Raw genomic sequence first — 23,013 nt, forward strand, 5'->3', positions numbered from 1 at the left:
TGTTGTTGTAGTTTCACAAGAAGTGTGTGTGTGTGTGTGTGTGTGTGAATGTGTGTGTGCGTGTGTGAAATAAATTATTAAATCATTCGTTTACCTTTCAACAGGTGGACTTAGAAAATGATTTGCTACGCATTATGTTCGAGTCACAAGTGCCTCTGTTGGAAAACGAAGAGTTGTTCGTAACTCTGCAGACTTCACAACGAACCTCACTCGAGGTGAAGGAAGCGCTGGCTACTTCAGAAGTGACTGAGAAGGAAATCGACGCTGCCCGATCGGTTAGTAATAACATAGTATCACGTCTGTATCCCCCCACATAGAGGTGTATAGTAAGATGATCCGTGCTTCGGAAGGCACGTTAAGCCCTTGGTCCCGGCTACTGCTTACTGATGTAAGTATGTAGTCGTTACGTGAGCCATGTCAGGGGCCTTTGGCGGCTGAGTAATAACCCTGACACCAGGGTTGATGAGATTGGTATTCCACCTCACAACCCACACGATAAGAAGAGAGGTGGATAGTATTATACACCCACTCCTCGCAAAGTCCCATCTAATAGGGGGCGAGAATTCAGCAAACCAGGTGATACCAATTATCTATAATATTACTACGTGAAGTCACGCATTTTTTTGATTGTTATAAAACGTACTAAAAATATTTTAGGGTTATGTCCCGGTGGCGGTTCGCGCTTCAGTCCTGTTCTTCGCTTTAAATGACCTGTCCCGCATCGACCCTATGTACCAGTTCTCTCTGGATGCCTACACCGACCTGTTCACGTACTCCATAGACCGCAGCGCCAGGAGTCTGGAGCTTGAAGACCGGATAAATAACCTGAATGAGTTCCATACTTACGCTGTTTACAAGTGAGTTTTTCTTTTTATCGATTCCTTGGTTTGCCAGATTTTGTCAGCTCAATAGTTATCCAACAGATATGTCGTCCAAATGTTCATCCCCATTAACCCTGGGCATCAGGATTATTATTAAGTCGCCAGATTTCTGACGTAACGACTCGGCAAGTAGTAACCTGGCCCAACGGTTTAAGATTATCAAACACACATTAGCAAAATTACCAATATAAAAAAGAAGTTATTTTGATTTTAGTTATGCCTGAGCTAGCTAAATCAGAGAACCTTTTTTCATTTCATCTAAGAGCTTAGGATCTTGTCGGTGGAGCTCTTTCCAAATTTGTCTATCAAGTTTAGTATGACCAGCAAGAATTCCTCCATAAAGTCGTAAGTCCAAATCCTATTTTTTAACTATTGTATTTGGAAATTTCGGCCTTAGGAGGATATAGCTGATACCTTACCCTCTCCTCACTCCTTTTCTTTAGAAACACATGTCGCGCCGTGTTCGAGCGTCACAAGCTCCTGTTGTCGTTCCACATTGTTGCTCGCATCCTCTTCCAATCCGGCAAGATGAGCATGGGAGAATACATGTTCCTACTAAAAGGCGGTGTGGTGTTGGACCGATCCGAACAACCTGATAACCCTACCAGTATGACATAATGTTGTTATTAAAAATGTATAAGAATTTGAATTAGATATATATGGTAGAAACAGTGATCTCGTTTGAGACACCAGAGGCAATGCATTTTTACGATCTTTCCGATAATCTATGTTCATTTGTTAAAAGATGGATGATTTGAAAGAAATTAATACGGACTCTGTGAATGTTTTGAGTTTTGTTTGGCGCACTCTTATTTATTTCATCGATCCCTATATAGAGACAAATCTACAAAAAGAACTTCTGGTAATGTAAGAGAAAATAAATTTTGTTTCGAAAGGGATTCTATTCCAGCATTTCTTGTTAATAAATTCAGGGTTATTGTGACTTTTCCCTACGGAAAACGCTGTAGAATTATATTTAACATCGTAATAACCTCAGATTGGATGCCGGACGAATGCTGGGATAACATCACTGAATTGGACAAGATTCCCGGGTTCCACGGCGTCATCGACTCCTTCGAGACCTTCAGCAAGGAGTGGAAGGAGTGGTACCTGCACCCTGAACCAGAGACATTGCCCATACTTGGTATTTATTATCACTATGCTTTGATTAGCTTTATCTGCTCGAATCAGGCGCAAAGAGAAACCGGCCTGGGTGGGATCGTAAGTCAATACCACAAGTATGAACTACCGGTGCCGTATCGACGGTCAGAGATGGTCCGCTATGAGGTAGACCTAAACCACGCCTTTACTGAATAGGATTGCTTACATTTTTTATAATTATAGCAGTCGATGGTCGAACGAGCTAGCAGCCAGACCAGCCGGCCGACGACGGCGATCGGCCCTTCGGGCTTTGGTAATGGCCAGTCCGGGACTGACTCGAGGGGCCATATCATTCATTTTTTAATATGTTCGAACACTTAAAATATTGGTAGATTTAACGAACCGCTGTTCTTAGGCGAATGGAACGACATCTGCAACGACTTCCAGCGCATACTGTTCATCCGGTCGCTGCGCGTGGACCGCGTGTCAGCGTGTATCACCACCTTTATTGTTAGCGTGCTTGGCCCGCGGTACGTCGAGCCTCCCGTGCTTGATATCAGGGTAAGGAATAACTTTTAAAAATATATATTTTCGGAGAACAAAATCCAATTGGTTGTGAGCAATTACGAGTAAAATTTACGTGCGAGAGAGCGTGGGAGATAACACTCGCAATGATTTAACGATTCCTGCAAATATACGTTCATCCTCTTCGCTTTGGTAGGAACGAAACTTAAGACTTCGTATCTTCTGTAAAGTATTTTGTTATAATTTTTGGCTCTGCCCAAGCGATAAGGAATCACAACCGTGGTTTATGTTTGTATGAAATCGGGGTGCCGTAAAAGTATTCTGAAAAGATTCATGTGAAACGTTCTTAACCAAATAGTAGCTGGAACCAACAGCTAAAACTCCACGTGCAAGTACCAAAAGTTGATGCAGTGCTACAGGAAAACGGATAGAGGAATATTGTTATAAAACCGATAAATAGTAATATTTTGGTGTATTATTTTCGCAAACTAACAAAAATTTAGGGTCCGAATACGAGAAGTACCATATTTCAGACCCTCAATTTTGATCAATTCTACATTTGTAGTGGTGCAGATTACAGTGTATTTGCTGAGCGTGTAGAGGTGTCAATGTTAGTTTGTGTGCGTGATAGTTTTTTTTTTCTAAAGGCTTTGACTACTTGACAAGTGTAATAGAATGTCAGTGACAATTTATAAAGAGATTTTGTATGAAGAGAATAAATATAAATAAAAAACTAAAAATACTACAATCTGAGAAAAGGAATATTGGAAAAATATTTTTGTAATAACGTATCTTATTTAAACATTTTTAAATAATGGGTAAATACCGTGTTTTAAAAGAGGACATATATTATAATAAAAAATCAATACATAAAATGAAATGGCTGTATGGGCATAGTTCCCTTTGCCTTACCCTTCGGGGAAAACCAAATCAAAAAAGAAGTTGTTGCATTTGCCGGCCTAAATAGTACATTTATAATTAATTGTTTTTCCATCCAACATACAGATTTATTTATATTCTCTTTGCCGCGGACTTTTTGGTGGGACCGGGAACGGGAAGGTTGCTTTCTTCATTGAATAATCTAAATAATCAATACGAAGTGGTGTTTTGTGGTTAATGATCACATTAGTCGGAAAACATTCCCGATAGTATTATTAAATCGGAATATTCAATAAACAAAGTGTACCTATCTATTTTCGCTTTGCGCCAACAAGCCGCTTACTTCGTTTGGGGATCGGAGTAGGAGTCTGCTCCGAGGGTGGGGGCTTAGGTTTCATCATTTCATTAATCATCATCAAGAAAAAAAAACACAAGACATGGCTGTATGTTCATAGTTCCCTTTGCCTTGCCCTTTGGGAAAAAAAATAAGATAAATTTTGAAATTCTTATGTATAATAAACAAACATCACAGACATCATGACAGATCTAAAACTAAATAAAATCTTTTTTCTTTTTTCTATTTGACTTATTTATGAATTTTAATCAAGAAAACGTGATAATAAGTTCGACAGCAACCAGTTCAGGTCCCCGAAACAGCCCATTTCAGGCCGCGTATATATGGAAATACTACTTCAATACGTCCCAGCCTCGTCTTTTTTTAACGTCCTCGTTATAAAAAGACGTCCTAACCTGAACTAACTAACCTAACAATAAACACCACGCGTAAATATATGTCCAGAAATGCGCTGTGAGTCGTCTGGACTGGGCGCGAAAACAACATAGAATTCGATTAGGTGCTAAGTGTCCCGCATGCTATCACCAGCTGTCACTGACATACGTATGAAGTCCCGCGGATTTTATTGGAACTAAATGACAAGTCATAATAATTATATACGGATACTGCGACATCAGCGCCGTGCTTGCGGGACGTCCTGAAGCGCTATTACATCTTTCAAACGCGATGCGACAAAGTTTGAACCTACGCAATTTAGGAAAAATCTACCTTATTATTACTGTACTGTGATCGTTATTTGTAAAATCGTACAATACATATACACAATTCTTTATACACAATATAATTATTATGACATATTGTGGACTTTTCGGTATACCTACAAAAAAGGAACAATTCAACCATACGTTGTTTTGTTATATCTCAATGGGCTCAGGCAGCGTTTTCGCCGAAAGCTCCAAGTCGGCTATATTTGTAACGATAATTATGTTGATAAATTATAAACCCTAAAGCACGCCCATGAATCACTCTACTCATTGGTGAAAACCGTATGAAAATCCGTTCAGTAGTTTTTTAGTTAGCCGCATGTTCACTGATGCGATTAATGCCTATTAGAATTTTACAAAATAAAAAATACGGAAATTACGGAAGGTACTTTAGTGCAAAGTAAATTATTGTATACTTAATTATAATATTATTGGTAAAAGTGATACTTTTTGAAAATTCCGTAACAAATAGACGGGTTCGCCAAATTCAATTGTAAAAAAAAATACAAAAAGTAAAAACAATTAAAACATGCAGTTGGGTTTGAACCGTGAACCTTAAGAATGGCGGCTACTGCTTTACCAAATGCGCCATTTAGAAGTTAGAAGTAGACTTCAAATTATGCATCTCTTTTAATAGCTAACCTAGTTCGCATGTGTGTGTGACAGCTTCGTGTTTGTACACAAATTGAAATGACACCAACTTTTGATGCAATGTTTCAATATGATATCTTCAGTAAATACTTCAAAATTGTAGCTTAACTTAAAGATAATGTATGTAAGATTTCGCCACCTAACATTTCACTGGGTCAGAACTCAACACTAAACGAATAAATGGAAAAAAATACGAAAACTGCAGAAGTAACGCCATCTACTGACGCAGCGTTACCTAGCTGACTGAAACACATCACCTTAAACAAACCATAAGTATTAAGTGGATGTTCAGCTTTGAGTTTCTCCCAATACGTCCGTCCGTGGGCCTACAAATTATGAACAAGTTTTACTTACAGGCGGCGTGGGAGGAGTCAACCTGGAAGACATCTCTTTTATTCGTTCTGTCTCCCGGAGTGGACCCGACGGCGGCACTTATTCAGCTCGCGACAGACGTGAAAATGTTCGACAAGTTCCAGACACTCAGTTTGGGACAGGGTCAAGCGCCAACAGCTACCAGGTACGTTGATTGAAGTCCTTCACGCCAGATGCTAAAACCCTAGCATAATACTACGGATCGAACAGTAATTCTCCGCCCCGCACCAATTCGTACCGGGTGCCGAGCTAGATTTATCTAACCCCTTCTGGGTTCTACTTCAGTTTAAATGGCCATAAGTCGCAGAGGGAGAGCGGCACAAGATCAGGAGAAGATCGCTCGTATCCGACTTTTGCGACGTGTGACAATGTAGGAATTATAAGCGGCAGTTTCCTTTACGGCCTGGGAATGGTGCATCCATTTAATAATTCATAAGAACACTTGCAGATGATGTGTTTGTATTCCAGATTGCTATCGGCTGGTATGAAAGAAGGCGGCTGGGTGTTCCTAGCTAACTGCCACTTGGCTTGTCAATGGCTAGGGTCTCTCAGAGGTCTAGACAATCCTAAGATACACCCACGGTTCCGACTGTGGCTGTCTTCGATGCCCGATGATAAGTTCCCCTTGGGCGTGCTGCAGAGGAGTATCAAGATGACTACTGAGCCTCCTCAGGTTAGATTTGGTCATAAAACAATCTCACTCGAGTAAGACTTACTTTTTAACGGTTTTACTCACTCGGGTAAAACCCCTTTATTCATATCCGGTAACAAACCTTCTTACTATCACCACTGTTACTGGTTGGGAAAATATCTCTCATTGAATATCAATGTTACTGGTTGGCTGCGTCGAGATTAAGTAAGGGACACAGTAAAGCCACTGAGCACAAGTCTGTAGATGATTAGTAACTGCGCTTGGAATCTAAGTGATGAGATAGACTGAGATTATGATTATATAGATAGATGGATGTTAAATACCCTTGGTACGTGTCTTTTAGTGTGGTTTGCCGGAATCTTACTCTAGGGAACTTAATGTCACTGTTTTACGCTCTAGGGTCTGAAAGGCAACTTAGTCCGGCTGTTCGCGAACATCAATGAAGAGAAGTTCGACGAGGCTACCCCAATGTACCGTCGCTTGTTGTTCTGCGTGGCTTTCTTCCATTGCACACTGATCGCACGCAAGCGGTTCCGACAACTCGGCTACAATGCTGTTTACAGCTTCAATGACGCTGACTTTGACGTGAGTTTTAATACGATACCAATACTAGTTTAATTACGACAAAAATGCCTTATCTGGTCTGTTGGCTCACTGTGTTTGATTTATGTGTAGTCCTGGATTTAATTGGGGTATCGTTGGAAACAGATTTACGGTTTTGTCCATTAGTACAAAATCTCCTGATTCTTCGAAAATAAATTTGTCGGAAGAACGTTAAACCGCCAATCTCGGTTACATAATCTAACCCGTAACTGTCGTTCCTAACCTCATCATCATCAATTATAGCTCTTGTCAGTGCAGCATTTTCCATGCTACTTTTTTAGGGAAAAATAGGGCAGTGGTTTCCCTCTTGCCTTCCGCCCCGCAGTTGTCTGACGCAAGTGAAATGGCGCCCAGAGTAGTCTACAACCTAATCTTTTCTAAAATGTTCCCTTTGGGTTAGATTTCCTTTGATCAGCAATCGCTTTTGTAAGCTGTTTTATCTTTCAATAATTTCAATATGAAATAAAAAGTGATAAATTAATATCTTCAGGTGTCAGATAACTTGCTGGCAAACTATCTAGAAGAATATGAGGAAGTTCCGTGGGACGCACTGCGGTACTTGTTCTCTATAATTAACTATGGCGGGCATATCACAGACGACTGGGACAAGCGCGTGCTCATCGCGTATATCAACCAATTCTTCAACGAAGAAGCTCTGGATACCAACTTCTACAGGTAATGTTGATATTAATATGTTGTGAAAAAACCCTCATAAAATCACTAGTGTCCGTTCGTTTGTCACGTAACACATCTCTTATGATGAAGGTTATTTCGAAATTCCGAAGGGTGAAAAAGGCCACACCGAAGCAAATCATCTATAAAGCAATATTAAAATTTGATATTTGCGTAAGACAAAAGTTAGTACGCAATGCCTACAAATGTCAAAAAGCAATATTGTTTTTTTTTTAGATCAATTGCTTCGATGTGGCCCCCCTGATCCATGTTTTGCTATATTGTAACTATCTGACTCGAATTACTTGTTCAACGTAATTGGTGTAAATTGTGTCTGTTTGTCTGTCCAGATTATCGAGTATCCCAGCTTATCACATCCCACGCGACGGCAGTTTGGAATCGTATCGCGATTTCCTGGACTTGTTACCGCCATCGGAACGCGCCGAGTCCGTCGGACAACACGCTTCCGCCGATGTCGCTACCTTAGCCCAGGTACAGTCAACAACACTAGGGGTGGTATTGATAAACTAATCTCAGCTGCGAAACTGCCCTCAAGATCATGTCAATATGACAGTTCTCATATAAAAACAGGGTCTTGAGCACGATCTTGAGGGCAGTCTCAGCTGAGATTAGTTTATTAATACCACCCTTAGTATTTCGTTATAGGATGATTCATTTGGCAACAGGACTGAAAAATGTACTGCTTACTGCCGCACCCTGGACATTCCATACAAATATTTCATTCTTACCGCTTGCCACCTTACCGTTTGAATGCGAGCAAGACAAACGAGTCATATGTTGGTCATCATAGAATATAATATAATTATGGTATATATTATTTCAACCCAATTTTGGACTAGATATTTTTGATAATAGGTTTTTAATTTTTACGTTTTACTATTTATTGCAACAGGATGCAATTATATTGTGCACCACGCTGTTTCAACTTTCATCTACTGGCGGCGGCGGCGCGGGCGGAGGGGAAGATCAGAAGGCAAGTCTATACTAGTATTGTAACGTTATTAGAAATTGTTTATTGTAAAAGGACGCCACACACAAAGACAAGATATAACATCACTAAAAATTTTTCACAAAACAATTACAAAAAGCATAGGAGGATGTTCATTAGAATGATCATTAGGTGGTGGTGGACGTCCTGAGATAAAAGGGCCTCACTCAGCACAAGTCGGGGCGTGAACCACGACGCTGGTATTATGTGGACCCTGCTGGGTGAGGCACAAACGTAGTGTTTCATAAATGTGCGTTTATATTCGTACATAGATTAAATATTACCAAATTACTTAAAATAGAATTTAGGTGTACATAAAAAAAAATATTATCACTAAAACGTAAATATATAAATACTTAATGTTAGTATTATAATAGTAATTTATGCAGGTATAAACGGTAAGCAAATATAGTAAGCACCTAATATAAACAAATACGAATGCATAGAACATAATAAGTAGGAATTATATTATGTAAGTATGTGTAATACACGTTACGCCGTTGGTCCCGGTTACTACTTACTGATATAAGTACGTAGTCGTTACATGAGTTATGTCAGGGGCCTTTGGCGGCTCAATAGTAACCCTGACACCAGGGTTGATAAGGTTGGTAATCCAACTCACAACCTACACTATAGAAGAAGAAGATAATACATAAATGTATACAGTACACATCCCGTGAAAATAAACGATTATTAATTATTGTAATAATAACCCTATGATCAGGGTTAGTGAAGTTGGACCCGCAGCAAAAGAGTATTTTTTTAAATAACCGCTGTTTGATTTGATTTTATGCCCTAGGTGGACGATTTAGCCCAGGAAATGATCCAGAAGCTCCCCGGTAAGATCGACGTGGAGACGACCGAGAAGCTGATGGGCCCCGAGATAGTGATGCCCATGTGCGTTTCCTTGCTGCAGGAGCTCGAATACTACAACACGCTTATAAACAAGATTACTTCTGGATTACGGGTAAGTAATTCTCTTACGGGTAAGTCTAGTGGTTTAGCGTTGGAATCACGATCCGGAGGCCGCGGGTTCGAATCTAGGTGGGGACATATCACAAAAATGACTTTGTGATCCCTAGTTTGGTTAGGACATTACAGGCTGATCACCTGATTGTCCGAAAGTAAGATGATCCGTGCTTCGGAAGGCATGTTAAGACGTTGGTCCCGGTTACTATTTACTGATGTAAGTGAGTAATCGTTACATGAGCCGTGTCAGGGGCTTTTGGAGGCTCAATAATAAACCTGACACCAGGGTTGATGAGGCTGGTATTCCACCTCACAACCCACACGGTAAGAAGAAGACTGGCTTTTGTTACCCATGCTTGGAGAATTAGAGACTTCAGTCGGGGTTTGAACTTGCATCTCTTGATAAGACTAGGTCAGTATCGTTTTCGTGTCAGGATTTTTAGATCTTTTCTCTTTGTGGGTTGCAGAACTACTACCTTTAGTTTACTTTTAACAGGTTTGCATTTATTTTCTACGTACCTGCAGAGTTGTCTCGGATATAATGCACTACTTGACTGCATAGGTAGTGTGGTATTCCTTAGTTCCAAGATGCTAATGTAAAACAAAACTGATGTCCATTAGTCTAGCAGGCGCTCCTGTCTTGAAAGGGTTGTACCTTTTAAATACTAATAGACTACATCACTAATTTAAGAGCCGCGCTCTTATCAGTGTAGCATTCTCCGTGCTACTTTTTAGGGAAAAATAGGGCAGTGGGTTCCCTTTTGCCTTCCGCTCCGCATTACTCTGTCTGACGCGAGTGGGATGGCGCCCAGAGTAGTCTATTTCAAAGCCGTACTAGGACTTCTATCCTCTGCTTCTGAATAGTACTGACAGTTACTGCTGCCCTCTGTCAGGTTCCAGGTTGCTATTGGTCGGTATAGTATAGATTGGTATAATAATATAGTTTATAGAGCTAATTAGCTAATAGATCAAGTCATTGTCAATATTTCTTCAGGAATTACGTCGTGCTATCGAAGGATTGGTGGTAATGTCTGAGGAACTTGAAATTATGTATCACTGCATCTTTGAAGGACGAACACCTGTGTTTTGGATTAAAGGTAACAGACAGCCTGGATTTTATACCACACTTTACACATAAATCACGAAGTAGACAGGGTCACTAGTCAAATATTTTGTTCTAAAATGGATAAAGCTGTTGGTCCCGAGCTACTATCCCAAACATCTCCACCAACCGCTAGTCCAATCAACCCGACTGCGCCTCATAATTAGGTGAATAAAGATTAGGTCAGTCAATAAAGATCTAAAATTAACCAAAAAATATTGTTTATTCTATTTCACTTATTTATGAATTTTAATCACGAAAAACGTAATAATAAGTCCGAAATTTGATCACGTTATTCTATGACGCCACTGTGTGCTTTTTCATACAAATTGACGTGTTTGTTTTGACGTTTAGTAAAAAATAACTGATTTGACAAGTTGGAAACTAGCCTATTTGGATAAGCCTTATTATGACAAGCATTGACAAGTATTCCGCTGATCGCCCAAATGAGTGGTCTACTATTTTGGAAAGGACAGCCATATTTTATCGATAAGTTCTCTAAGTCCGTCTCCGGAAAGTCCTCTAAATTAGTATGGCATAGTCTTGCCGCTCGTTTTACCCGTGTTTAGCAAGTCCGATTCTATATACCTGAAGTAAAACCCGTCCCTTTCTGGGTTCCACAGACGAGGCGTCAGTTTAGTTGTTTGCTAAAGTCCTTTGTATCGCCATGTATTATTTGCTCCAGGTCGTCCGTCCATGAAGCCACTGGGCTCGTGGTGTCGCGAGCTGTTCCTGCGTGGGCAGCACCTGTCAGCCTGGGCCAACGCGCCGCGCTCGCCGCCCACGCTGTGCTGGCTGCCGGCCCTCGTGGTACCCACTGGCTTCCTCACTGCCGTTATGCAGGTATACAGCACGTGATTAGATGTCTCCCTAAGCTGCAGTTTTCACTAACATGCGATTTTGATCACTACTATACTGATACTACTTAACTCTACAGACAACTGCTAGAGCGGAGAGCTGGCCTATAGACACGCTATGCTGGGAGTTCACCGTGTTGCCTCTAGAAGAGTCTGCATTCGTGAGACCGCCACGAGACGGCGGCGTTTATATTAGGTATATATTGTCTTATGCTTCTATCTTGGAAGCAAACACGGTCACCTGCTTATCTTGCCGGATGTGCCGAAACACCTCTAGTGTAACAGAGCCGTCAGGTATATTACGTTCTTCGGGGGCCGATATTTTCCAGTACCGTCCCTAAACAGGATGTAATCGGAAGCAGCAACCACCACTGGATTAGAGTGCATCAAAATAAAAGAAAATATTTACAAAAGAGACTTAACTAGGAACGTGGAAAATGGCGGCCTTACAGCTTAGAGCGATTCTGTTCCATTTTTTCCTTTCCTACAAAGTCACATCTGACAAAGTATCAAAAATTACCACCATCACAACTTCCGTGATCACAACACTTGCGGGTGTGGAAGTATCGGCAGTCTGATTTTAAAGCAGTAAGAACCCGGTATCATGTGTTTTAACCACTATCACAACGTTTTCAGGGGGCTATTCCTAGAAGGTGCGAGTTGGTTCAAGAAGGACGGCTATTTGGCTGAACCTCTGCCTATGCAGCTCGTGTTCCCTATGACACCCATACACTTCAAGCCTATCAAGGCCACAGGCAGACGGCTGAAAAGTAAGTCCTTTTTACCAGAATGCGCGACTCTAAGGGAAGAAATTTTGGGAAGGATAGTTACCGCCATATTTTATGCTATAGCTGTTGAGCCGTATCGCCGTGTGTAACGGTCCAGCCAACTGTGTTTATTTATTTAATAGATATGTGGCTGTTGCAGTTTCTTGTAATTTCTTCTTCTCAGCCATAATTGCGAAATGGCGTAAAAGTTTATCCCTGATAATTACGTTGAATGAATGATTATGCATTAATAACTCATTCGTGCAAGTTCAGTTCCGGGGTACTAACTGGCGCTCCCCGTTTGAAAAGCTGATTACAAACAGGACCTCAGTGATAATTCTATTCTACTTCTGTCTTCTATTCTACCATCATTTCGGAACGAACGCAAGAAACGAGTAGTCTTCAACGTTCAACGTTTTTATTGTTTCAGATCGCTACATCTGTCCGTGCTACTACTACCCGTTGCGTAAGGGCGCGTTTGTAGTGGCAACAGATTTGCCTGCAGGGAAGGAAAACGCAGAATTTTGGGTCAAACGAGGCACCGCCATGCTATGCACACTCGCTATTTAGTTCTATATTTGTTAACGGCATATTAAGCGTAATACTTGCTCCGCTCTTAGGTTAACGTCGTGTCTTATAGGGAAGTCAAGGAATTGGGCTTTGATAGACTGGAATGGAAAATGCAACACCGACAAGAGCGTGGCTCTTAAATTGGTGATGATGACTTATTCCGCAGCGTTATCCCGTTTTTCACAGGGTCCGCTTACCTTACCTGAAGACGTAAAAGTTCTAGTATTTTTTTTTTACATTAATCAAAGCTTTGTTTAACCAGTGATCCCACAAAATGCCACGAAAGTGTGGAGGCGGCTTCTTAAAACAATTTAATTTGACAAAAACCCCGGTGTCGAATAAAACTTTCGTCATCACTAATTTAAGAGCCACGCTCTTGTCGGTGTAGCATTCTCCATGCTACTTTTAGGGAAAAATAGGGCAGTGGTTTCCATCTTGCCTTCCGCTCCGAATAAAACGTTACGACGGTTGAAAAATAGGTTTTAGAGGTTCACGCCCTGTTGTCTTAAATTGCACCGGGTGAGAGCCCTCAGCGCTTCCCATTTGTCCGGCCAACTTAAGTTGTTAATGCCATCTGCGGCAAACCAAAAAAAAGTCACATCAAAAAGAAACTGTGGGTTGTAAGTAGGAAATGATCTCGTCAAATTTTTCGGGATCAATTCCGAAGCATAATATGACCATATCCCGTTCGAGATTGACGAGATTGGGTGAATCTCCTTGACTTATACTTTTTGTTTTGATTATGCTGATTTCCAAAGAAAACTTAATTATTTAGTTAGTGTACGCGACAACCGAAAAGATTACAGCAGCAACAGTAATGAAATCATATAGAAAAACTCGTAAACAAATATCGAATATGAAACGCCGAAAAACATATGTTTAATGTCAAAATTGACAATCGGAGAATGACAGATGACAGATAAACGGGCACCATTCACAGGACAAAAATAAGGAACACCGCCACCATTACGAATCTGTTTGGAAATATCGATAAATAATTCAGTAGCGCCATCTGTTATCGAGAAGCCAAAGATTGCTGTCATCTGTCAAATATATGTCTGCTCTGCTCATTTATATCTCCCTCTCGCTCACTCTTTAATTCTGCTACTCGACAATAGAGGGCAGGAGCAGTCAGGGTTGGCAACTAGAAAATTCTACGGACGACGACGAGTATATCGATAAATCTAGAGGGACCTAGAAATTACGAGTACATATTACCGGCGCATATATAAGGGCGAGCGGCCCCGCCGGCGACACAGTCCACAGTTCTCTTCCGAAGAGGAAACAGATCACTTCCGAGAAGAAATCGAAGCAGTTCGGAGCAAGAAGAATAGTGAGTGAGTTCCAGTGCAGTATTACAGTGAAATAGTGTGTGATATAGTTCAGTGCCCGGTTTTAAAGTGAATTTCTGTCCGTTTATTTTCCGTCGCGTTCGTAAGTACCTACCGTGTTATTATAGTGCAGTATATAGTGGTGATTTTTCCGTAAAGTAAATTCCGTAAATTCTACAGTGTCAGTGAACCGTGAAATATTGCATAGTGAAGTTTTGTGATTTAACAGTGAGATATTCCGAATCCGAATCTGCTATCCGCGTAGTGTTGTGACACTATCGAACTTTCGAGTGAGTGAGTGAGCGAGTCAATCTAATTATCTTTGTGTAAACTTTTGCGAACAGTTTTTATTACGACAAGTGTATTTGGGTTGTTCTTCTTTTTTATCGACAATGATCTGTCCTTCGTTCTGCTTCTGATAAGTTATGTTTTAGAATTTTATTTCATGTTTTGATTGTCCAAAAATATAGTTATCTTATTATACTCAAAATACAAGCAAAATACTAATCGGTTCCTCAATTAGTTATTAACGTAGCTTGATCGTTTTTCACAAAATTATGTGACAGAGTGGTAAATTGAAATGCTGTCTCCGATGAAAAGGGCCACTCTGTCACAATATTTTTTAGAATGCGCCTGCAAAGAAAAGTATGTTACCAAGATAAAGAGAACCACTAAATAGTCCTCTACAGACACATCTTTATATGATGTTTTAAAATATTTATTGCCGTTATAATTTTAAAGATGTTAAATCCGATAAATCGAGAAAATGTCTTTTTATTGTCGATAAAAAAGAAGAACGACCCATTTAATAGTGGCGAACTGTGCATTTTAATAATTAACGAACCTGTTAAACAGTGTAATTTATAGTAAATAAACCGTGAGTTGTAACCGGTGGTATTTCTTCTACGGCGAACCACCCTACAGTTTGTGTAAAGGACGCTTAGGTGCATCTTAAGATAAACCCGTGTCCCGCACAGTTAGTAATATTGAAGAATAAAGGTTTCTGTTTTCTTTCAAAAAATATTTTGTTTGGATTAACCTATCACAGTTATATCATCGTTTTCAGCCATCCTAACTTTACATTTTTTTTTATGAACTGAATTTCCAATCCCGGTATCTCGAATTTGCGATCTCGAGTCGGGATTCTATTCCCTAGTTGTAAGGTTACTGACTGATCCCATCAACTCTGGTGTAAAGAGTTGAGTCCCCATAGTGCTCGGAAGTAGTTTATGTTACGACTACCAGATGTTACGCTTGGTATGTCTATCCTATATAATTATGCATGTTATCTGTTTAATGTGATAATACATTAGTTTTTAATCGTATATTGTTTTTTAATTACTGATCCGAAAATGTTATAGGTATTTAGTTTATTACCTTGACACTTAGTTATCCGGACTTATAAACGGAATTTATAAGACAGGAAGATTTTTACTAATAAGTTGACTGGGTTAAAGATATTATAAAATGCCATTCTAGAAGACTAAAAATCAATCTCAATTTTCTTATTTTTAATTAAGAATTACATAACAAACAACATGACGTTTGATCATGTTTATTGATGACGTCATACGTGCATTTCTATGATATAAGAAGACCAGGGGGGTTAAAATGGCCACATCGAAGCAATTCATCTAAGAAAGCGATATTGCTATTTGGCATTTATTTGCATTGCCCACTTACTTTTATATACGCAAATAGAATAGAATAGAAATTGTTTATTATAAAAGGACGCCACACACAAAAACAAGACAATAACATTACTTATTTTTTTTACAAAACAATTACAAAAAGCATAGAAGGATGTTCATTACAATGATCATAAGGTGGTGGTGGACGTCCTGAGATAAAAGGGCCTCACTCAGCACAAGTTGCGGCGTGAACCACGACGCTGGTATTATGTGGACCCTGGTGGGTGAGGCACGAACGTCGTGTTTCATAAATATACGTTAATATTCGTACATAATGTCAAATTGCAATATTGCTTTCTTAGATGAATTGCTTCAATGTGGCCATTTTAACCCCCCCAGGTGTGCTCAATCCTATGACAAGCCGCCATTGCTAGCCCGTTGATGATGAAGTGTTACAATTCAATAGGTATCTCCAAAATTCCAACGCCGTAAATTTTATTATTGAAAATTAAGTGAATTACTGACTAATGTATTTAAGTAATTACTATTACTTGTCACATAATATTAAAATCATTAAAACTGTAAGTATTTTTTTTACTAAAAGTTATTTATTTATTTATTTATTTATCATAGAATACAATTTAATGCTACATTTTAAATAGTTAACATCGGAAAACTAAATTACTTAAATCTTAAGTAATCTTGCAAAGTAAATTACTTAAAAACATTAGACGTGTGGGTAATTTTTTTTTACGAAATGGCATCGTAGGGTGGGACGTCAGCTGGGCTAACCTTGAAATGCTAGCTGTCAGTTTTGAGCATAGGTACGTGGTTTTCTTATACCATGCGTATTTTCATACAATTCCCTCAGAAATGTATCGTTTTGACATTACGTAAAAAATGGTGCTGATTCCAGTACGAAAGCCGCCGAAAAGGAAAGGGACGGGTAATCGACAGGCATAAAATTTATAGAACACATGTCAAGTTTATAAAACCCTTCCAAAATATTATATTGGCCAATAACCCAACGAAATTACGTCAAACGGATTGTATATTGTCGCTGACGTCGCTATCTGACGTATCTGAAATTTTTGGCGAATCTGATTTGCATCTTTTGCTTTTTGTCAATAACAAATTATTATTTATATACACTTCTCATCAAAAAAATCGAAACACCTTGCAAGTTTACGTTTTGTCAGGATTATCAGAAAAATGTGTACATTTAGGAATAAATGTTAAATGTCGTTTAATAGTGAGTAATATGAGCTTATCAAATCTTAATGTTAATGTTCTAAATTTAAATGAATTTTTCATAGGTTTCGTATTTTGTTAAATGAGTCATTTTTATTCCGTATGGAGTATAAAGGAAATGGATAAAACAACACACGTAAATGAAAAAAAAAAGCTAAAAAACGTTTATTTAATAACTTGTATTCCCTCCCCGAGCTCTAATTACTGCTTCCATACGGTTCTTCATCGATCGGATGAGAGTCACGATCACATGCTGTGGTATATTGTCCCATTCCTCTTGGATTGCATCTTGCAGCTGGCTAAGTGTTTCTGGGGCAGGATTTCTTGCTCGAATTCGTCTCTTTAATTCATCCCACAGATGTTCAATGGGATTCATGTCCGGGCTTCTTGCTGGCCATTCCATAATAGAGATATCGACTTCGTTAAGATAATCTCGTACGACGCCCGCGGTGTGAGCCCTAGCATTGTCGTGCATGAATATGAAGCCGTTGCCAATAAAATGTGCATAGGGCATCACATGAGGCTCGAGACACTCTTCGACGTACCGATGACAGTTTAGTGCAGGCAGACGTGGCCCAGACACGAAAGCAAGCTCTGTCTTACCGTCGGCGCTGATTCCTCCCCAAACCGTCCACGAACCGCCACCATAGCTGACCTTTTCTTCAATGCAGCATTGTGCATAGCGTTCTCCGTCTCTTCTGTAGACCTTGTTCCTTCCGTCGTTACCATACAGCATAATTTTACACTCATCAGAAAAGAGAACTTTGCTCCACTGTAGGTATGACCAATTTAGGTGCTCACGTGCAAAGTTAAGGCGCGCTCTTCGATGGTCTGCAGTTAATTTCGGCCCATTTGCTGGCTTATGCGGTACCAGTCCACGATCCTTCAACCTTCTTCTAATTGTAGAGTCACTTACAGCCACCCTTCGTACAACACGAAGCCGCTGCTGCAGTTGAAAAGCGTTAAGGCGTCGATTTCTTAAAGAAGTTGTTACAATAAATCGATCATCTCGCTCAGAAGTGACCCGATTCCTGCCAGATCCTGAACGGCGCGTGAACAAACCAGTCTCCCGATAACGTTTATAGACTCTATGAACAGATGACAGGCTTAGATGCAGTCTTGCAGCCACAACACGCTGACTAAGGCCAGAATCCAGCAATGCCACAACTTGGGCGGCTTCTGTGGGCGAAGTATCCATACGTTTTAGAAAAAAAACCTTTTTTCAGACGTCCCAAAGTCACAGTATTGAAATAAAAAACAAAAAGTTTAAGGATAGGCGCCAATTTTTAGTTTTTAAACGCTAAATGTACTCCAACCCTAAACACACATTTGTCTCAAAACAGTGATTCATTTCGTTTATAAGATAAACAAATGAAATTCTAATTTTGAATTTAGAATTTTCGCTTATTACTGTAATGGCCAAACTGCCAGCTATACATTTATGTATTTTTTTTCATCGTATGAATTCTTTTTTGTGTTAAATTCGGACAGAAACAATGAAAACGGAAGTGTTTCGATTTTTTTGATGAGAAGTGTATTTTAAGAAATTATTTTAGCAGAAAATTGCACATATGTCAGTTTGCAAAGTTAGCCACGATATGGCGGGATGCGTATAGAATTCGCCACTCAGAACAATAACTAAAGCATAGAAGGAAGGCTAAAATAAGAATTCAGAAACTATAAACCGGCTCTCTTCTAGCTTACGACACAAACTATGAGTGAGAAAAGGACAAATGATTCGCTCTTTGCTTCATTTTTTCCGAGGTTGTCACAACATGAAATGTCATTTGGACCTATTGGACTCATTTTAACTCGGCCAAATACATAGTAACATACATAAGAAGATTTTACTTATATTTACCGAACTATTTGACACGGTCGCGTCAACTGTGTTTACGAGTGTCTTGTGTTCAGATTGTTTTAAGTGATAATTTAACAATATTTTTCCAAATAAATGGAAAGAAACTTTTATTTATATCAAATAATTGAGTGTCTCGACTGTGTGACATTATGTCTTGTGTGGTATGGGGCTGCAGCTCACATTCAGGAAGAAAAGAAAATAGCCAACAACTTCTGTCGTTTCATCGGTAAGTTTTTTGTAATTTTCTAGTGAAATGTGAACTGCTGAACAATTTTAGGAAAGTAATATGTTTTGCTGAATAGATTTGTAGCATAAAATATTTGAGATATCCATTATATTATACGTTTCATCGATGAATACGGAATTGATTTGAGGTTATGTTGATTGTCCATAGTGATGTACTAAAATTATCGATACTTTTAATTTTTAGATTTCCTGTAGACGATAACAAAGAGAAAGAATGGATAATTCGCATTAATAGACGAAATTGGATTCCAAATAAGTACAGCCGTATTTGCTCGAAACATTTTACTGCGGATTCATTTATGTGTGTTCCTAATTCAAAGTGGAGGCGTCTTCGAGACGATGCTATTCCTACATTGAACATTATAGATCAGACAGATGAAATGGTGTTTAATACTGCTGCTGGATAGATAGATAAGATATTTGTATCATGTTATCACAACACGTTTATACTATCTATCATTCAACTACATATTATTATGTACTTAATAAACTTAGTATATACTAAGTCTGTAGTTGTTTTATGTCTAAACAATTATGAGTTGTACACGTTTTATATAAGTAAATTATTATTATCTTTGATTTCAGATATTAAATCCAAAAGTGTCGACTGGATTTACATGAAAAGGTATATCAAATAATTTTCTTTTTTTATATTTTTAACATGATATACATATATAGAGTGTATAATTCAACCAGCTGCACAATGCACTTAAATCAGATATATTTTACTTTTATTTTTATAGATTATTTTGTACATATACTATTTTAACATTATTATTAAACTTTATTTCAGTCAGTTCAAGAAGACGAGATGAAAAATTTAAAAGAAAAGCTGAACAAGTCCCGCCTCAAGATCAAACGACTTAATGAAAAAAAAAAAACAATGTGACAGGGTGTCACAAAGACAGTTTCTAAGCAAATTGACACTGTTTAGAAATTAATAAATTTGTATTTATTGTAAATATAATGTACATAATTAATAACGTGTGAAATAAATACTTGCTAATGAAAATGAACAGATTTACGATCTAATTTATATTTCATTTTACCTCCTGTTCTTATTTAATCCTACTCCAACACTCCAGGTTGATACGAACTGCGCCCAATAAAGAATGTAATGAATGTTATAGATTTGTGTAAGCGACTTAGATAAATCTTGACTAAACCTTCCTTTACAAATACAAATATACTTTATTGCACACAACATACAATACTTACAAGTTTTACACGAAAGATACAGTACACCACCTACCTACCTTTTACTTTCCCTTTCTGTTCTCTTATGAATACTTGTATGCCGTATTTTTTTAAGTATAATGCTATATCTAGTAGGTACGAGTATGGTAATCCTATTATTGAAACAGCTTGTAGCCCTAGTAAAGACCGCCATTTTATGTTTACAGAGTGGCACGTTTTTTCTGTAGGTATTTCCAGTCCATACTCTTTTCTATGTCTATGGCGTGACCCCATCGGGCCTCTTACCGTCTGTGCGGCTTAGACCCGGCGGCGGCGGTTCCAATTTGCACGGCACGTCGATCGACACCAGTGCACGGCGGATGACATCATAAATAAATTCGAATATTACAAAATACTTACCGATGAAACGATAACAGTTGGCTATTTTCTTTCCTTCCTGAATGTGAGCTGCAGCTCCAAACTAATATAAACCAGACAATATAATCCAAAAATGGTTAGATACTTACCTATCAGAGACAGAGTCTCCTTTCATCAAGAAGAAGATAATTGCATCCTACAAAAAGAAATCTTGTAAAAAAAATTTATCGACATTAATTGTAAGTAAATTTAATTTTATCGACATATTACTAAAGTGAAACCCAACACTAGGCAATGAAAAACTTGTGACAACCTACGAAATTACGAAACAATTTTTGTATATGCGTCTTTGTCTAACATTACGCCGGTTCCGTAAGATAAAGTAGAGCAGAATTATAGAGTTCTGTTGCTATTTTAGCCTTCCTTCTATGCTTTAGTTATTGTTCTGAGATTCGCCAGGCATATTCATTTATTTTAAAATTACAGTTTCCAATCATCCGTCCCTTTTATTTTTGTTCGGCGCAATTGTTCCTAACAAATACTTTATTGCACAAACAGGAAAAAAACAAAATACAAAACAAAAGAGAAATGACAGATATAACTTAAAATAAAATTAGGAGGTTTCTGCAGGAATCGGGGCTGTTGTCATTTGACCAAATCGTCCTCATGCCTATTAGTTAGGTACTTACCTATAATGCCAGTGCGAGAAACAAAAGAATACGCCCGTTTCCCTGACGCACGACATTTTCCTTGTAACAATGTTTTCTTATCGTTTCATTTCTTGTTTTAGTAATTAAATATTATTAACTTACAAAACAAAACATTTTTAAACAATTATTTAGTCATTATGTTTAATTGTTTTGTGATTGTTTTATGAAGACTGTACATCCTAGTAAGCGTATTATTTTAATTTGTAATACTAAAGAGGTAGATCAGTGATTATTGTGCCATTCGGTGAACAATATGGTCATCTAAACAGTATTTTAATCAGGGACTATATAAAAAAATAAGTAAATAAAAAGTTTTAAAACTACATCTCAGTCCGAAGCTGCATGTAAAACATTCCCATATTTTAAAATTAAATTGCAATTAATATTTTGGAGAAAAAAAAAAGAATTATATAAGAAATTAATGGCCATAGTCGTACTAAAGAGTGTATATTTATATAATGGACAGATTACTATCACGTTTGGAAACGGTTGCGATACCGTATGGTGTGAAAGTGGCGCAACTTGGCTTAGGATTCCTATCTGCTCTGCACATTCTTTCCGGTCTGTTCCCGCAAGAGACAACTGTCTATGGTTAGTATTTTTACTGCTAATTTTATTAAGTTGGTAGCCAATCCAGCAAGTGGTGCATCTTAGAGTTTGTACGGCTATTGGTCGAAGCTCTCTATATAACTCCGGCGCTGGATGGATCTACAGGGTGTTAGTGACATATACAAATACTGAGGGGGATGATTCAGACCATTATTCTGAGTTAATATCAAGTGGAATTTTCCGTCTCATTCATGTTGATTTTTGTGTTAATTAAAATTATTTTCAATTCTACACTTTTGCGATTAAAAATCCACTTAATTCAGAATAATGAGCTGAATCATCTCTCGATGTCACTTGCACCCCGTACAAGTATCTACAGGTAGCCATACAAGTATGGGTGTTAGTGACACCGTAACAAATACTGAGGGGGATGATTCAGACCACGATTCTGAGTTGATATCAAGTGGAACTTCCTGTCGGAAAAATCATGAAAACACTAACACCTACCTTAGAACTACAACCAAATATGTCCGCATACCTACGAATAAATATTATTTATTCGTAGCCGCATACGTCCTTTACAAAATTATGGACTATCTATCTGTGCGAATTGTGGCTCTACCCCGCAACTTTATGATATACACGATACCTTTACGTGTTTATGGCATTTATGTTATGGCTTCAAATTCCATTCAAACTCTGCTATAATTAGATATATTTGTCACGAATAGGTGCACCACCGCGGATCCCTCCCAGAATAGTTTCTCCAAAAATTACTCTTCAGGTGGATTACCAACCTCAGTGACTCACTGTGTCAGAGTTATTACTCAGCCGACAAAGGCCCCTGAAACGGCTCTTATGATAGATAGATAGATAGATAAAAACATTTATTTGGTCTACAGACACACATGCATACAAAAAGAAAAAGATTAAATACAGACAACCAATCAACAGAGTCGAAGCTCTGTATTAAACACGCCAGGTATGTATGACACCTATGTACTTACATTAGTAAGTCATATAGTTTATAGTACATCGTTACTGTTTTTCAGATGGACAACAATTTGACTTCATCGTCGTTGGAGCGGGCTCAGCAGGGTGTGTAATCGCCAACAGACTGACAGAAATTGATGATTGGACCGTGCTGCTTATAGAAGCTGGTGACGACCCTAGGATTGACGCAGTCGTGAGTATTTATTTTCTATGTCATG

The 23,013-nt window shown here is 38.6% G+C and overlaps 2 protein-coding genes across 3 annotated transcripts in view; one reads left to right on the plus strand and one right to left on the minus strand.

Moving 5' to 3' along the window:
• The window catches only part of LOC126368324 (dynein axonemal heavy chain 2), a 64,402-nt gene extending 50,608 nt beyond the window's left edge, over positions 1-13,794 (plus strand). The window contains exons 63-79 of the mRNA XM_050012234.1: positions 105-275; positions 658-857; positions 1,325-1,488; positions 1,879-2,025; positions 2,398-2,543; positions 5,453-5,613; positions 5,937-6,141; positions 6,520-6,705; positions 7,214-7,398; positions 7,746-7,887; positions 8,309-8,389; positions 9,204-9,371; positions 10,368-10,470; positions 11,161-11,318; positions 11,413-11,528; positions 11,969-12,102; positions 12,530-13,794. Of these exons, the coding sequence (XP_049868191.1) occupies positions 105-275; positions 658-857; positions 1,325-1,488; positions 1,879-2,025; positions 2,398-2,543; positions 5,453-5,613; positions 5,937-6,141; positions 6,520-6,705; positions 7,214-7,398; positions 7,746-7,887; positions 8,309-8,389; positions 9,204-9,371; positions 10,368-10,470; positions 11,161-11,318; positions 11,413-11,528; positions 11,969-12,102; positions 12,530-12,669 (2,607 nt within the window). The 3' untranslated portion in view covers positions 12,670-13,794. The remainder of the gene's footprint in view (positions 1-104; positions 276-657; positions 858-1,324; positions 1,489-1,878; positions 2,026-2,397; positions 2,544-5,452; positions 5,614-5,936; positions 6,142-6,519; positions 6,706-7,213; positions 7,399-7,745; positions 7,888-8,308; positions 8,390-9,203; positions 9,372-10,367; positions 10,471-11,160; positions 11,319-11,412; positions 11,529-11,968; positions 12,103-12,529) is intronic.
• LOC126368383 (neutral ceramidase) overlaps positions 1-23,013 on the minus strand; it is a 354,827-nt gene that overhangs the window by 151,977 nt on the left and 179,837 nt on the right. The window contains exon 16 of one of the 2 annotated variants that reach the window (XM_050012340.1): positions 16,408-16,423. The exons of the other annotated variant lie outside the window; for it this stretch is intronic. The gene's annotated coding sequence lies outside the window, so the exon portion shown is untranslated. Of the gene's footprint in view, positions 1-16,407; positions 16,424-23,013 lie in introns of those variants that run through there. 2 annotated transcript variants of the gene reach the window in all.

The sequence above is a fragment of the Pectinophora gossypiella genome, chromosome 7 (assembly GCF_024362695.1).
Source record: "Pectinophora gossypiella chromosome 7, ilPecGoss1.1, whole genome shotgun sequence".
In the NCBI taxonomy this organism is placed as follows: Eukaryota; Metazoa; Arthropoda; class Insecta; order Lepidoptera; family Gelechiidae; genus Pectinophora; species Pectinophora gossypiella.